The 16,352-nt window shown below is 39.0% G+C and overlaps 1 protein-coding gene across 4 annotated transcripts in view; it reads left to right on the plus strand.

Moving 5' to 3' along the window:
• The window catches only part of MPPED2 (metallophosphoesterase domain containing 2), a 112,091-nt gene that overhangs the window by 29,554 nt on the left and 66,185 nt on the right, over window positions 1-16,352 (plus strand). For all 4 annotated transcript variants that reach the window (XM_067296211.1, XM_067296212.1, XM_013959516.2 and 1 more), the window contains exon 3: window positions 10,164-10,345. In XM_067296211.1, the coding sequence (XP_067152312.1) occupies window positions 10,164-10,345 (182 nt within the window). The remainder of the gene's footprint in view (window positions 1-10,163; window positions 10,346-16,352) is intronic.

The following is a 16,352-nucleotide window of genomic DNA, read 5'->3' on the forward strand; positions in this document are numbered from 1 at the left end:
GGTCCAGTTGCCTTAATGCATAAGGGTTATTCTCTGTTGTTGAATTTTATCACCTCAAAGAAAAAGTGCTGCATTATGCTTATGAACTCTGTACATGTTAGGACATTCTGTATTTCATTCATAATACAAATAAGCATCAAAAGCAGAGTGTATGCTGCAGTAATTCCTGTTACACTGGCCTTTTTTTGTCAGAACCTTGTGACTATAAATCATCTCAGTAATTGTCTACGTCTGTCTCTCTGACCCAAATCATCTTAATTTCTGGGGAAGATGGCATTTTTGAAGTGTCAAGGTAGAACAAAACCGATTAAATTAAATTTATCCAGGAGATCCGGTTCATTTTGTTTTTTTCCATTACAAAAGCCTTCTCTGTTGTTTCCACCCTAGAAATAAGTCCTCCCCATTTTATGACTCATGCAATTGAAGTAATTGGAGAGATACCACACATTAATTTAGCCTCACTCTAGCTGAGATATAAAATGTGAATCTTTCAAATCTCATTGTCTTGAAAATTGGATTCTAAATTCATATCTCTGCAGGGCTTGTGATTCCAGATTTCACATTCCAAGTATATTTAATGAGTCAGTATTTGTAGAGCTTATAGTCAGGAAATAAAAATTTTCCTTCAGTATACAGAGCTTATTGACATACCTTCCTAGTAGGTGAAGTTTTATCAGCAGAAGAGGGATGGTTTTTATATAATTTATAGTTGCCCCTGAGTCCCTCAACAGAAAAAAGAATGTGGGAAAAGTACTTTTTAATGACTTTTAATTAAAACCATACTAGCACAAAAACAGCAATTTACTGTTTTATTTAAATCAGAAACTTTTGCCTGGACCTTAGAGTGATTCTGATACTGATGTCGCTATTGTTTTCAGTACTGTTTTGCTTTTGTAACCTTTGGAAAGCCACTTACACCCAAATTTTAAAAGATATTTCATCAACTGGAAAGAAATTTCATCTGCAAGGTGATGATTAAGAGGATTTTCAAAAGCACTCAAGCAGTTCAGTTTCTGAATTCCCATTAATATCAGAGGAGGTTAGGTACTTCAGAAAAACAGCATGTGACTATTAGCCACTCCAAAAAACGCCATAGAAAATTTGGGTTTTACCTTTTTCTGCTTTTTTTTTTCTTTTTTTTCTGCTTTTATTACTGACCAGAATCTGGGAATCTTGGAGTCTTAATTAGTTGAGGTTTATATTCAGGCTGAGAAGATGTATTCCTATAACTTTCTCATAAGGCATGTTTTCTTAAGTTTGCCCAAATTATGACAATGGATGGTATAGATCTTTTCAGTTTAATCTTAAAAATTTCACTGGAAGTAAAGCAGCTCCAAAACCTGTAATGAAAAGATCCATCATTTCCCTGCAGCTATAATTGTTGGAAACGTTAGCAGTAAGCTGAGTGGTGCATTGAATTCTCATGTGGGTTTGTAAAAATGGTTTTTTTCACATTGCACTGTGACACAATTAATGGCATCTCTGAAATAAATATCAGATCTCTGTTTTACAGTTTCCAGAACTCCTTCAGAGGTTCTGATGGGAGACACATGTGCATGGAGATTTCCAGAAGAGGTTATAACTAACTTGCGGTAGTTTGTTCTTAGGTGCATGTGCATGTACAGATACGATCTACCAGTGAGAGTGGTGAAAGGTCTTTGTGTCCTTTGCTTGGTAGGCAGAGAAGAAAACAAATGTTTTCTTGGTGTTTGGCCACGCTGGAAGATGGGGTCAAGTTAACAGAAGCAGTAATATATATGATTTAAACAACTAGTGGCTGGTGGTGGCCAACTAAAGTAATGCTATATGTGATGTTCATGGTGTTTATTGAGAGGAAATAAGTATTTGGCTTTCTGTCATTCAGCACATGTTGTATCACAGAATCATCGCCTTTTCCAGGTGCATAATTGTTTTTGAAATCTGTTCCCCTCGCGAGGCCCTCATCCCTGCAGAATGTCATCTAGGGTTGGGGTCTACAGCTGTGCTTGGGACACCAAGACCTGCCCTGCAGCATGGTGTAGAGAGATGGCATCAAGGATATAAAGATGCCAGTGCCTGTTGGACTGGTCAAGGTGGCACCGACTGTAGGCAAACATTTGAGCTGGGTCTGGGGCCACAGTGCAGCAAGCAAAGCCAGCAGCGTGGAGCAGGCTAGGGAGACACGGCTGCATGCACTGGGGCTGCGGAGCTCAGAGCATGGATGTCTGAGCCTGGGAACAGGGGCAAAGGAGATTTCTGGATTTTTGTCATTTAAAAGCCTTGGTCTTGACTGTATGTTGTTGGCTGTGTTGTGTGCACAGCGATGCCCTCTTTGGTGGTGTTTCACCGTGGAGTGTGGGGAGGGATGCTAACTCTTCCTGGCTGGCAGTGGGGTGTTGCAGGCAGACAGCGTGTATGGGGCGGGAGCGCTGGCCCTGTGCGCGCGGTTGCCACTGGGGATCCTGCAGCAGGGTGATCTGGGCTGTGAGACGTGCTGGCAAGGGGATATGGTGAGAAATAAGAGTGCTTCGAGAAAAGAAAAAGCCTGGGTCTTCTAAGTTGTGCAAAATGAGGGAACCACATCCAGGGCATGACTCTGGAGCACGGAAAGCAGAAAGGGGCCAAGACGGGGTTAGCAGGGAGGCCCCTGGCTAGCTGTGGGAGCCGCAGCTGCGGGGCGGTCATAATGTCGTAGCAGTGAAGCAGCTCAAAAGATTTTGAGTAAGTTGTAACGAGGAATAGGGACGTCATATCTCTTCCATGCTTTGTGCTGTAGTTTGGGTTTTTAATAATGATAGTGTAACAAGTCTTGATTAACATGTCAGTATTCAGATCAGCCTGATAAGTAAGCTAAATGGCACTACATTTTAAGACTTATGTTAAAGTTTTGAACTAAGGATTTTGAATTTGGATGTTGAATTTTTGTTCCAAAATGTAGATGTGTACAGTTTGATATTGATGTAGTTCTTTTAGTCTGTAGGATTAGAAATCATTTTTAAAAATCATGAAATTGGCCTAATATTCATGAAAATCTTTTTTTAATAAGAAAGATTACACATCTCTTCTATTTCCCTTCCATTTCTTGAACTTTTGCAACACATACTTGTGCATTTCACACATTTTTCTTCAACTGAGAGAGCTATTGATGTATTCGGGGAAAAGAAAATAATTGAAGCCACAGTTCTCACATGATCACTCAGTTTCAGGACCTGGGAATCTAAGAGAAATAACAAATAACATAATACAACAAAGTCATGTGATTTGGCTACAGCAACAAATGCTGTCAGTACAGTAACAAAACGTTTTCACAGAAATTCCTATTCTCTTCTCATGAACTTCATGTGCCAGAGGGAGTATGTGCAGAGGCAGATGTTTGCATTCAGAGAAGGAAAAAGATGAAGATACAGAAACTCTATTGCTTTCATTTTCTGATTCAGACAAAATTATCTTTTGTTGCCATAGCTCAGAAGGGAACTAACAACACTTAAAAACAAACTTTTTGTAAGTGTTTTTGCAGAAAGTGTTTGTATTTTGATCCTAAAATAAATATACTGAGCTAAATGGCTCTTTCCAAAAGTATTTGGTTTACAGATTTTCAAAATAGGGTTATCAGGAAGGGTATGAATATTTTGCAAGAGGAAGCTAAATTGCAAATAAATAAAACCATCATTATGCATAGTAAAAGCTTTGAAAGTTGAATAGGTGATTTTTAAAAAGTGTTAATAACAGAGATATGTTTTTAATAGAGAAAAGTGACTGGATAATGTGTCTCCAGATGACCCCCAAAACAGTAGCGGAAGTGCAGCAACACATACAGATTTTATATGGTAAACAAACAAAAGTCTGTTGTTAAACTGACCAAGAATGAATGCTAATTTAGATGTCATAAAAACAAACCTACAAATGCAAGCGTAGATGTAACCTAATGGAGAATTTTTTAAAAGATGAATAAACGGTATATACTGTGATTAAAATCTGGGAGAGACATGGACCCATATGTTTCAGGACCCTCCATATGTCTGGTGAGTCTGGGAAAGGGTAAAATTACGTGGTCTTTTGAGGTTGCTTCTGTTCACCTGCAGGAAAGACAACAAATCTAGTTTAAAAAGTAGTGGACTGTAAACAGTAATACTGCTGTTTGAAACTTACTGAGGGGAGAAATACTTGTGCATCTGTAAATATTTTACTCAGCATAGGTGCTGCATTCATCTAAGTGATTTATTCTTACTTAGGAACTGGAAATTCTTCCTGGATGAATGTTAAGATTTTTATTTTATCTTCATGGATGAATTGGTTTCTTGGGAATTCTGCTATATGAGAAGATTTGGGAGTTGACTTGCTTATCTCAAAAACCAAGTGAGCAGGCCGTGGGTTCATCTCCCTAAACAGAGGCATTCCAGGGAACAAGCTAACAGAGCCAGAGCACTGTGCTTTCAGCTCTTGAAGTCATCCATGCAGAATTACGCTTTGGAATCAAAACTTTCACTTCTTTCAGAAAAATGATACTTGTGTCTTTTCTAAGCTTTCTTTGAAAACAGGAACCCAGTGTAATTCTGCCTGCAGATGTGTCTTTTGGAGGGCTGTACTGCCATTTTGTCTCTGAGGTACTTTGCTAGTGCTGCTGATTTATAAGGCATCGCTATGAGTAACTAGTTTAAACTTGAGCAGAAATACGCAGTTTACATATTTGTTCCATGCTTTGACATCCTAAATCATGTCCTTTGTCACTATGCACATGAAACACGCAATGTTTTCCTGGATGAGTTTCTGAATCCAGCCATCCTTGATAACTTCTATGTTGCTGATCATTGTTCAATTATTTAATTTCCTATCAGTATCCATTTTTTAAAAGTGAATGAAGCTGTGGCTTCATGTATGAGAGCTTCCTTGTCAGATGAAACCCAGCTCTGCCTCAGAACATCTCTGAAAAGGGTAAAGAATTTCTACATCGTAAACTGTGTTTGGAAGGACGAAGAAAAGGAAGGGAGAGAAGGGCATCTGAATAAATTACTACATACTATAACTTTTTCTGATGTGTTGCACAAAGCTGACAGGAGCAGCTTTGTACTCCTGGGAGCGTACCCAAAACTTTGCCTGTTTCCTTTGTATTGGCAAGCGGTGACTTCCCACAAAGGAGGTCTGCGCAGTAAGAAAGAAGGGAAAACAGAGCTGAGTTTGGTCCTGCTGTTGTGTGCAGTCGCAGTGCGGATCCATTGGTGAAGGCTGCTCTTCATTTGTGGAAGTGTTTCCTAGAATTTAATTTACGCAACTAGGACTCTATATTTTATTCATTGATCACAAGTAAGAAAAACTGATAAAGAGACTTTGGAGCACCATCTCATTTCATTGTTTTGAGAGTAAAGTTGTATTATCAGCAGGCACTTACAGTATAGTCAGCAGGTGCCATGCCTACACTACGACTTGTGAAATGGCTGAAGGAGGGTGACACGCACAATATAATGAGCTCTTTCTTCAGTGGAAGGTGATTTCCACCTACATTTACTCTGAGACTCCCCCTGTTCTGCCAGCTATCCTGATATTGTCTCCAGTCGTAGTAAAAGTTGGTAATTTTTCCCTGCTAAACAAAGTAACTCATAGTGAAATTTAAAACAAAGAATGAGTAATGAGTAGGATTATAGCTTGCTTGGTTATACCTAGCTATCCCTAAAAAGCTTTAGCTGCTGATGTGGATAAGCTCGCATGGGTGGCACTGCATGATCCTGAAGTAAGGAGTGCGCATTATTGGGCTGACCAAGGAGCAGATCTGGAGCCAGACTTTCACTTTGAAGGGCAGTGAAGCTGTCCATTCTCTGGTTCCCCTCCTTCTCCCTGGAGAAGTAGCCAGGAATATTTTGACACTAATAGCAGATTCTCTCTTTCTTGATCACGTCTTTACAGGGACAGATTGCAGTTACACATCTGCTAACCTCAGGTCTTTGCAGTACTGGGACCAGAACCAGGAAACAGCAGCCCAGCCAGCACCACATGCAGGTTGCTGTTTGTATAGCCAGTAGGACAGGAGGGCAACGCTGAGCTTTCTTGCTGCAGCATGTGGCCTTTAAAGGCCCTGGTGTCTTGGGACCATCATTATAGCTGTGGTTTTGGAGGCAGATAGTGTTCAGTGGTAGCCAATGAGTAAGCCAAATCAGAGTCTGGTTTATATTCTCATTTGATTAAATTACAGCATTATTTTGAAGAATTGTAAATTTGAGGTTTACATCTGAGGGACTCTTATTCTAAATGAGAACAACTGATTGTAAAGGCAGTTTAGTTAAGCCAAGTAATTATCTGATAAGCAAGGTCTTTATAGAAGTGTATGGAGATTACATTGTCCTTTTTGATTCCTAAACCTCTGTCATGAATACTTTAAACATGACAGATCTTACATTACTGTCATGATCTTAGAAAGCAGTATTTCTCAGCTGCCCTATGGCATTTCACTCTGGGCCTTCCATAAACTTTTGAAAAACTACTTAAGTGCCTGGTCTTTCTAAGGTGCAAGATGTCTTAGGATAGATGAATACCTGTCACCAGCTGACTTTAGTGGAAGTTAGGTGCCCAAGTTTGTTTACTAACTTAAGGCAAAAACTCTTCTTTCATTTTGATACTTCTCTGTATTTTGTTATGTTGTTTTCCATTTTCTGGTTACTGTATTAATCCAAACATGAACATTTAAATTATGCTGGCATTACATTTACTATATCATTCCATAAGCACACTTTTCCAAATGCAGTGGTAGGATAATCTGTAAAGTGCTTCAGTGTGCCAGCTCAGGAGAACTGAAAAAATAAAGTTTTGGTGGTGGTGGAGTATGTCAGAGTTGGCTGGATGCATTGTGTTTGAAGCAACTGGTAAGGAATCCACTGAATTTCTTCGGTACGTGTTCTGATTTGGCAGAGACTCACGGTGAGCAGGTCTGAAATAATTACTTTCTTATATCCTGCTGAACTGTGATAAGAGTCACATGCACAGCTATTACAGAGCGGTTGGAAATGCCAGTCTGTAATCTCCAGTTGTTAGGCTGTGGGCTGAGCAGAGCACCGGAAGAACAGATGTGGTTGTTCACAGCCCAGGTAGAAGCCTACGAGTGGTGTCAGCCCAAAGCTGTGAAAGGTAGCTCCTTGCCTTCTGCGGCAGATGATCTCACAAGTTCAGAGGCTGGTCCTTTTGTGATACAGTGATAAATAAAAATCTTGCATTACTCTTTCCTGTACAGTAGCTATAGATGAGAAGAAAACGTGAACCTTTAGGATTAGCAATAACACCACTTTTATTAAGTTTCTATTGAAGGACTGTTTTGAGTAAGATAAAATTGATGGGCTGGACACAATAACCTTTAGTATCTCACTTTCAAATACTTACTAGCCAAGCACAACTGAATAGAGAAGAAATTAAGTTTAGATATAGAAAAAAGGTTACTTGGCAACATCATAGTATATGTAAAGAGGAGAAAGAGGGATCAGAAACTTAATGAATTTGGATTATGGAATTTTCTGTAAGTCAAGTCATTGCATGAATAGAAAAGATCATAAACCAGATTTCATTGTCATATGCTAATAGGGATTGCATAAAGCAGAACAGTTTGGGAATAAACTGCAGGGAACAGAAGAAGCATAGCGGCTGCGTAGGAACAGAAGGGGACTCCACAGAGGCAGACAGTGCTAGTCATCATTCATGCAGAGACAGTCTGAACGAGGCATGTGGTAGTGATGGTATGTGGTAGTGATGAAGTGGGGTGTTCATTTTTTGTGCTGTCTGGAGAATACATGCTTGGAAGTGTGGAGATGTTGATTCAGAGTCCCTCATGTTTACTCCGTGGCATGTTTCTAAAAAGTATCAATTTACCTTCAGTAACTGGGAGGAAGGACCAGATAAGAAAGTGCTATGGCCTGTAATCACAGTTCTGCCTAGCTTGCCAGTATGATCGCAATGGATACGGGAGTTTTCTCTATGGTAACAACTTTATTAATTTCTAATCCTGGTAGAGAAGAAAGATCCATTGATTGCTGGAGTTCAGGTTTTGTAGTGGGTTTCTGTACTGATAGCCAGTTATATGCCTCAACTAATGATACCTGGTGCTTTGGGAGGAAAAGGAGGTCCAGTACCAAAAGAGGAGAAAGAGAGAAAAGGAGAGAAAAAAACACCAAAAAAAGAATCTACGAAACTGCCCCTTCCCATCCAGTTAGTCTTGCTGAAAACATCTGTCTGTAAAATAAAGACCATATTAAAACAAGCAGCATCTTGTAAGAGCCTGGATTTTGCAAGTTAACTCAGTGGATCAGGGCAACCAAATATGGTGCATTTGTGGTTAATACATTTCGATTGGAACTACTTTTTCTGCTACCTAGAAAATGCAGTCTAACAAATAAGATCCCCCACCCTTTTCCTACATGCCTAGAATTCAAGCTGTTAGTAAATATTCTGCCTAATAAAAAACAAATTCAGTAAAACCTTTGTGTGTCAACCTGGACATTTTTCCGTTGGAGACCAGTCCCTATAGGGCTTCAGTTTCCTGAACCATTATAAACTATTCTCAGTACAGGGAGCTGAATCACTCCCTGGAGGATCCTTTTGGCCTCTCTCACCTATGTAAGGAGCCAAAGTTAAGACATCAGTGTAAGTTTCCATACAGTTCAGTACATAAATAAGGATGTATCTATGTTAGAAAAGATAAAGGAACACTTCTACGGCCTATATTTTTTCAGGATTTGTGTTTTATTTTCTGTTACTGATCACACATCTCCTCATTAAAAATATGAGTATTTAAGGAAAACAGATTCCCAGTCATTTGTGATAGTTACTTGCTTTTCTTTCAGTGTGGAAAGCAAAACTAGTACAGTCTGTTTAATTTTCTTTTTGCTTTCGGGCAACAATTCTTGAATATCTGTTGCTGTGCCAGTTCATCCCAATAAATCTAGGAATACTGTTATTTTGGGTACTTTAAAATACATAGAGCTTGTTTTCATTGCTGTGGTGGTTCGAGACATAACTGGACCGTTGTTCCAATCCAACTCCTGCATACCACAAAATTTCTAGCTCAAACTAAGCTCTAACCATGAATGAAATGGCCCATCACTGGAATGGGTTGAAATTTTGTGCAGTTGGGATGGGCTTTTCTGTGGTGTTAATCCAGATGCTATGTTATTCAGGTGTTGATTTATAGTGTGATACTTTAGGCTGTCTCAAGAGGAGACAAATTGAGCAAATCAAAGTTGAGCAAATCAAAACGAGATAACTCTGCAGTGAAATATTTGCTGGCCCGAAGTTGGTGATGGGTTGCCTTTTATACTTTAAGTTATTTTGATGCAAACTGGAACATCTAACCACTAAGTATGTCTAAACCACTTGTCTCTTCCCTATTATTTTTCTCTATTCTGCTTAAATGAAGAAAAAAGTCAAATTTCTATGCTGGGTCACTTGTTGTAGTTGGTAAGATCATTTTAACAAAGTGTAGCTTGCAAATAGTCAGTTGAACTAAATTATTAATATCATTAAGAAATACTTTTTATCCAGGGTTGCTTAATGCTCTGTCGCATCAGTTCCTGACTTTATAGATCTTGGAAGATGGGCTCAAGATTTTGTATGAGGAAGAGTAAGGAGTTATCAGTATGCTCAGTTCTGCAGTTTCCAGGCTTCATCGCAGCACTGCTGAATGTACCTGACTGTGTGTAAACAAATATTCCTGTTGGAATCAATAAAGGTGTTTATGCCCTTGAACAAAATCATATGTGAAGCTGCTTAACTCAAGTGAGAGACTGTTGCTGGCCACCTGCTAGAGTTGTTATTCAATGGCCTGTGCACCTGCTCATGTATAAAGCAGGTGATGGAAGAAGATGCGTCTGAATTCAAAGTTTCTAAAAACCATTTTCACCAATGCTTAAATTAATCCATTTTCTAAACATTCTAAACATTCACCAATGTTTAAATTATCAGAAACTAGCCATATCGTGTATTTTTTTACCTTCCTTCCTTGACAGGTAAGTTTTCGACAAGCACTGTGGTCCCTTCTGGATTTTTGATGGTGTTGCATTATGGAGTCATTTCTTTCAGCATGGTGTGTGTATAAATGTGTGTGTGTGCGCATGTACAATTACGTATAGATAGATTTGTGTTGATATTTGAAATATAAGATGTGAGGAATTTAATCTTGTAACTGTTATGAGATCTTTATGTGTCTGCTTTAGGGTCGACCCTATTCCATATGACACTCCAAAACCAGCGGGCCACACGCGATTTGTCTGCGTCTCAGACACACACTCCAGAACAGATGGCATCCAGATGCCTTATGGGGACATCCTTCTCCACACGGGCGATTTCACCGAACTGGGACTGCCCTCAGAGGTTAAGAAGTTTAATGACTGGTTAGGTAAGGAATTATTGCGTTTTGGTGACCCCAATTAACCTCTCCTGTCCAACTGTCAGTCACTGCCTCCTAATTGAATTAGAGAACTTGGAAATCCCCCCTACCCTTGCTTCGGTTGCCCTCATGTGATGTGCTGTTTCTAGCTTCAGTATGATTCTGTTAGTTAAGACAAGTTTAGAGACGTGACTTTATTTCTGCACTATCTTGCGGGGAAAGATACTGTCATTCCAGTGCAAGGACTGTGTAGCCTTCTGTGTGCACTAAGGGGTGGTGGCGCCTGATACTAATGCATACAGTGTTGCATAGTTTTATGTCCACAACCAAAGATATTGCTCATTGAATTTCAGATTTATTTTATTTTAAAATGGTGGTGAAAGCTACAACGTATTTTTATGGAAGTCTTTTTTTCTGTAATATAGGGTGGCAACATCAAAAATATTGTTTGGAAGAGGGGAATTTTGTTGTGGTGATAGTCACATGATTGCCCCTTTGAGTTAAAGAGTACTGGTATTTTAACTTGGAACTCAGGCACTCAGAGCTTCTTAGGTAGAAGCATTTCTTATTCTGCTGAATTTGCTAACTGTGCATTGATGGTGTGTTGCTACAGATGAGGGCAGTTAGGCTGCAACAGCAGAAGACCAAAATAAAGGAGGGGAATGTCTGCAAAGTGTTCCTGTTACAAATACTGCTGCTGGGCTGGCTGTGTACTGCCATGGCACTGCTTATGCTAGAAATACTCAGAGGAGAAGGTGACTCAGCAGCTGACCTTCCAGAAATATTTTCTTCCTGGAATGAAGTTACAGCATTATATAAAAGCTTTGAAAACATAGCTTTGTCATCATGCTGTACCTCAGTCACTGCACCCTCTCTTGCCACTGTATGATGGCCACATCTCTGCAAGCCTTTAATGGCTTCATTTTATTCTGTTGGAGTTCCTTGGCTGACCCTTCGTAGATTAGTGAGGAATGTTCTGGTTTAGGAAGGTAATTATTAAAATAAAAGAGCTTCCACATTCTTGGTCTTTTTCACCCTCTTTTGCATTTCCTCCATGCTGTTCTTACTATCTTCCTTCTGACTTTCTCTAATTGCCATAGCTGAATTTAAAAGAGTATTTGCCCCCCATTTTACTGCTGTGCTTAGGGGCGCTGGGGCATCTGGTTGCTGCTGTATTGCTGTAAATTTTGTTTTATCGTTCTTATTTCTAGAAAGCAATACTAGATTTTATCAAAACCATCCTGTTTCTAGGCATGTAATCACAGGGCTAGGAAGTAAGAAGAGGAATGAGAAACAGGTGGATATGTATATAGGTTGGGAGAAAAAAATAGGAACAATCAGAACCATATTCTTCAACCTTTGTGCATTTTCTGTAAGAACTTGTAAATGTTGAAGTGTTGGGAGGTGGGATGAGAAGATTAGCAAGCGAGGGCTGCTAGAGGCTGCACAGCTTCCCTGGGAGTGGGTGGTGTGGTCCCACCGAATTCCAGTCGTCACAGAGAAGCTAGGCAACACTGCTGTTAAAGCAGGTTCAGTTTTCACAGGTGCTGTTTATATCAGGCCGCTCCAGGAAAGGACTTGCCTTCTGGAGACTGTAGACCTCCAAAATCTACACTAAGCACTGTTAAGAGCAGTGTCTGGCTACCAAAGTTCCTCTCTGGGCTTTGGATCGTTACACAGGTATCGTTTTGATACAACCGGAGCCTGTGTCCAGTGCTTTGTGTTTGAAAATGACAACTTTGTCTGCTGAAAGCCAGCAAGAGTACGCTACTGCTGCTGTTGTAGTGCTTTCATGGGGATTCTGACAGTATGAGCAGCCGCTTGGCATTCCTTGTTTTTAACAGGTATTTCATGAGGGCATTATTTTATCACATGCATCTTTGGTTTAACATTTGCAACATATAAATTATAAACCTTGGAATAGGTTTTCTTGCAGCCTCAGTACTTTATCATAGGGCTTTCTTAGCATACACATAGTCCTTGTAGAAGTCAGTATGATGAGAAAGGAAATTTTGCATTCTTTGGCAGTCAGTGCAATTGAAACAGAGTGGAAGCTTTGACTAGGAGAGAACTTAGCGGCTTTGGCCTGAAACTTCCATGTTACCTCTCAGATACAGAGGAAACCTCTTTTGCTCTTTCATTCCTTTTTACATGCGCAGAGTCTACATTCATTTTCATATATAAAACAGTACCAGTGATTAGGTTCTAGCCTAAAGTGAGACTGCAAATTGACTCCCCCATGGAATCTTGTCTGCATCGGTTAATATTTGCTCCATTGCTCTCCTTTTCTCATCTGGAATCAAAACACTATGAATTTAAGCATGTCCTTTTTCCATTCTATTTCTAACTTCTATTTATAAGATGGGAGTAACCACATTTTACTATTTCCTAGGTGTATTGTGAAAATTAATACCTTAAAGGTTGTGAGATGATGTCACACCTAAGTAGTAGTATGAAAAGAACAGGTTTCTTTTTTCGTCTGCTGTGTACTAGGTTGCATCTTTTTCATCGTATTTGGTAGGACCATACTCCAAAGCAAAGCATCTAGAATTCCCATCAAAGATCACGTTGTTCTTTTAGAAGCAGGTTTCGTATCTTTTGTGTGGATGGTTTTCTTTATGGGCAATCCTGTTATAAAACAGAGTTGAAGAGACAGCATCTATATTTTTCGTACTTTGAGGGATCAAAGCAAGAGCAAAGTGAGGCTTTGTTCTACAGCCGATCTTACTTATCTACCTTGTGGTAAACAACAGGGCTGTGTCTGCACTAGGGGATATAATGGGATAACTAAGGCACAGTAACTGTCCCATTAAAAAATCCACAATTTTCTTGCTGTTTTTCTTGGCAGAGTTTTCCTGCCAGAAAGCCAAAACAAAAGTTACAAGATGAATATTCTGAACTCCTGCCTAAGTTTTACTTCACTTGGTGTTTTATATGCCAACAGGACTGAGAGCACTTCTGTCAACCCTGTGACTTAATATTTTGTTGTATGATTTACCTCCATGCCTTGGTGGGTATTTTTCCTGAGCAAAATATTCAGTATCTTGTCTGTCCATTTCGTTACATTAGTTCTTCCTTAATCCCAAAACATGCTTTCCACGTCCTTTCTCCTGCTCCTTTTAGCTCTCAGCCTATCATGGAACTTTTACTAATTCTTGTGCTTTTTTCCCCTTGGCTGATAAATTTTCATTATTGGTTTTGCGTGAAAGTCATCTAGGCTCATACACTGAATAACCTCTGTGGTCACTTAGTGATTACATACGCTGGCTGGGGTAATTTATTCACTTTGTTTTGGTGTGAACATGTCCCTTGGGTCTTGTAACTGCTGTAATCACTTGACCTTAGTGACTGTTAAATGCTTTAAACACAGTTATTTTAAATTTATAATTGTTTTCATTAAAAATCTCTTATAGTAACTTAACTGACCTTACAGTAAACGCAGCATTATGTTCTGAGGAAGAATTAAGACGTTGCCCAATATATTTTTTCCTGAATGTACTCAACATATTATCACTGTTCATATTTTTCCCATCCATTCTCATTCAATCATATATGGGAATGAAACAGAGGAGTATCTAATTATAGATAGCTCTGTCTTCATAATATAATATTTCCTTTCTGTGTGATGGGAAGTGACTTCAAAGAATTGAAGAAAAAGCAAAGATAAATTCAGGCAGATGTATCTTTAATGAGTGATGATATGTTTATTGTATGTGATGATTTGCATCTCTTTTAGCCATTTTTATCAAATGGCCAGTCCTGTTCTATAGATTTTTATTTTTTTTTTGTATAATGGTTGTCCCTTACTTATGGCCTGACTTCCTTGATTTTTTTTCCTTATTCATGCAAAGTTTGTAATATAACTTTGTTATATGTTATATGTGTATGTATATTGTTACTGGACAAACTAGGCAAAATTCTCCTGTGGTAGATATGGATAAATCCAGTAGGTGAAAGCACTGTCAGTTTACAGCGGTGGAGCTGAGCTAATTTTTTTTCTGAGTTGTTTTGGGCTTTGGCAGCATCACTCTTTTGTGCTTTCTCCATGTCTTGCTTTTGTTCTGAATGCATGTTTCTTTTCGATTTTATCCTATTATTGCCATATTTCTGTGGGATAATGAGTAAGCTTGTGAATAGTCCAATAATCAAATACATATGGTTTTGGATGGGCACAAATTTCTCCATACCTGTAATACACCCTTGCCTTTAGTAGAAATGGTGTTGATATATCTAAAATAAAAATTTGGCTTTTTTCTGTGTTGTAGTTCCTCCATTATGTTCCTTAAAATAATAAGAAGAGAATGATTAAACTCTTTTAATGTGGTGGTTGTCTTGTTACACCCTGCGTATATGGCTGTGGTCCTCAGAAATGTATTGTCAGTTCTGCTGAAGTTTATTTTTGTGTTAGTAGCACTGATGTTTCAGTGGATCTTGTTCATGTGTGACATTTGGTTATTGAAAATAGCTGCTTTGGTTTGGAACTGTTGACTGTAACATGGAAGAGATGACAAAATGGGAAGAGCACGGAAGCTGCGGTGTTGCTCTAGGAGGTATGGACAGACGGCTTGTTCTAGTCTGCACTTAGCCGTCAGTATTAACTCGTGTTGAAACTTGAAATTATATCCAAAACTCTAAGCCAGACACCTCCCAGAATAGTGTTTGATCTTGAAGATAATATAATTTAATCTGAAAAAGAATGAACTGTAACCAAACAGTATAGATAAGGCTCTTTTCTTAGCACTGTTTAAAAAATCAGGGTCACTTTCCTCTGGTATTCTCTGTGTGTCTGGTCTGCTCAGGTCTGGCTCAAAGTATTTTGAACTAATTTAGAACCAAAAGGAAGCTTCCGAATATTTTAAAGTAAAATTATGGCAATAAAAACAAATCTGTTCCTATTTTTAATAAGTTGATTTATTTCTGATTTCTGTTCTTACCATCTGGAGCATATTTTGAACCCTGTATTGCTCCACTTGTTATAGCTAGAATGAATAATTAAGTGACTAAACGTAAAATGTCATTTTGATGAGTAAAACTCTTAACTCTTGAAAAAAAATTGCATTCATTGAAAGTGAAAGAAAATGCTGATGTGGCTTTAATCCTGTAAGCATGTATGAGTTTTGCACAGCTGTTCTGAGAGAGAGGGAAGCAGCTTCCTGAAAAACCTCTTGGTCTAATTTTGAAAATGGCTGTGTCTTCTGTGAGCAGCTTCTGCGGGAGGCTTCTCTGGGCTCCAGCCGTGGGGGCAGGATGCGCTTCGTCCAGCAAGAGTCGGAGCTGCTGCCGCCGAGGACATTGGACTCTTCTGTTGGCGTTGGCATTCTGTGACCCTGCTCATCCCCTCAGGAGGTCTGTGTGGTTCGCAGGGCCCAAACCTTGCTGGCTGCGTACTGCCGAGATGTTCAGAACTGGAGAATAACTGAGACCTTCAGGTGCCCTGGCAGGCCCGTACAGACAGTTTATTGTGCCTGCCTGCCTAGCAATTCTAATGGCAAATAGGTGCCGAATTTTATGAGCATGAAATATGTCAGTGCAAGTTCTTTATTAAAAAAAATACATATATGTGGTGGAATCTAGAGTCTTACTGAAGTCTTAGTTTTTCTTTACTTGTTTAGTTCTCTGAGGTATGTATTACTTACCTTTTTTTAATGTAAAGTTTTCAAAAGCTTCCAGGGTTATTTAGATTTTATTGCGGTACCACTACAATATTTCCCTTGCTTTTGTTCTAACTTGACCTGTGTTTAATGTCATTGTTGAATTCTCATTTGGACTTAGTTTTAAATTCCCATATCTCTTGACTAAATTAATCATCAACGTTCAGCTTTTTTTTTACATAAACAGTTTTTAGGCATAGTAATACTACTTTTAAATTTTTTCTTCTCAGAGGAATACGAAAGTAACATGAATGTTACGTTTTACTGTATTTATGGAGTTGTGGGAAAATACAGCTATGTGCATTTTTCTGTAATAAGAAAGATGAATAACATTTACCCTGATGTACCAATCTACCGAGAAATGT

Source organism: Apteryx mantelli, chromosome 4 (genome assembly GCF_036417845.1).
Source record: "Apteryx mantelli isolate bAptMan1 chromosome 4, bAptMan1.hap1, whole genome shotgun sequence".
Lineage (NCBI taxonomy): Eukaryota > Metazoa > Chordata > Aves > Apterygiformes > Apterygidae > Apteryx > Apteryx mantelli.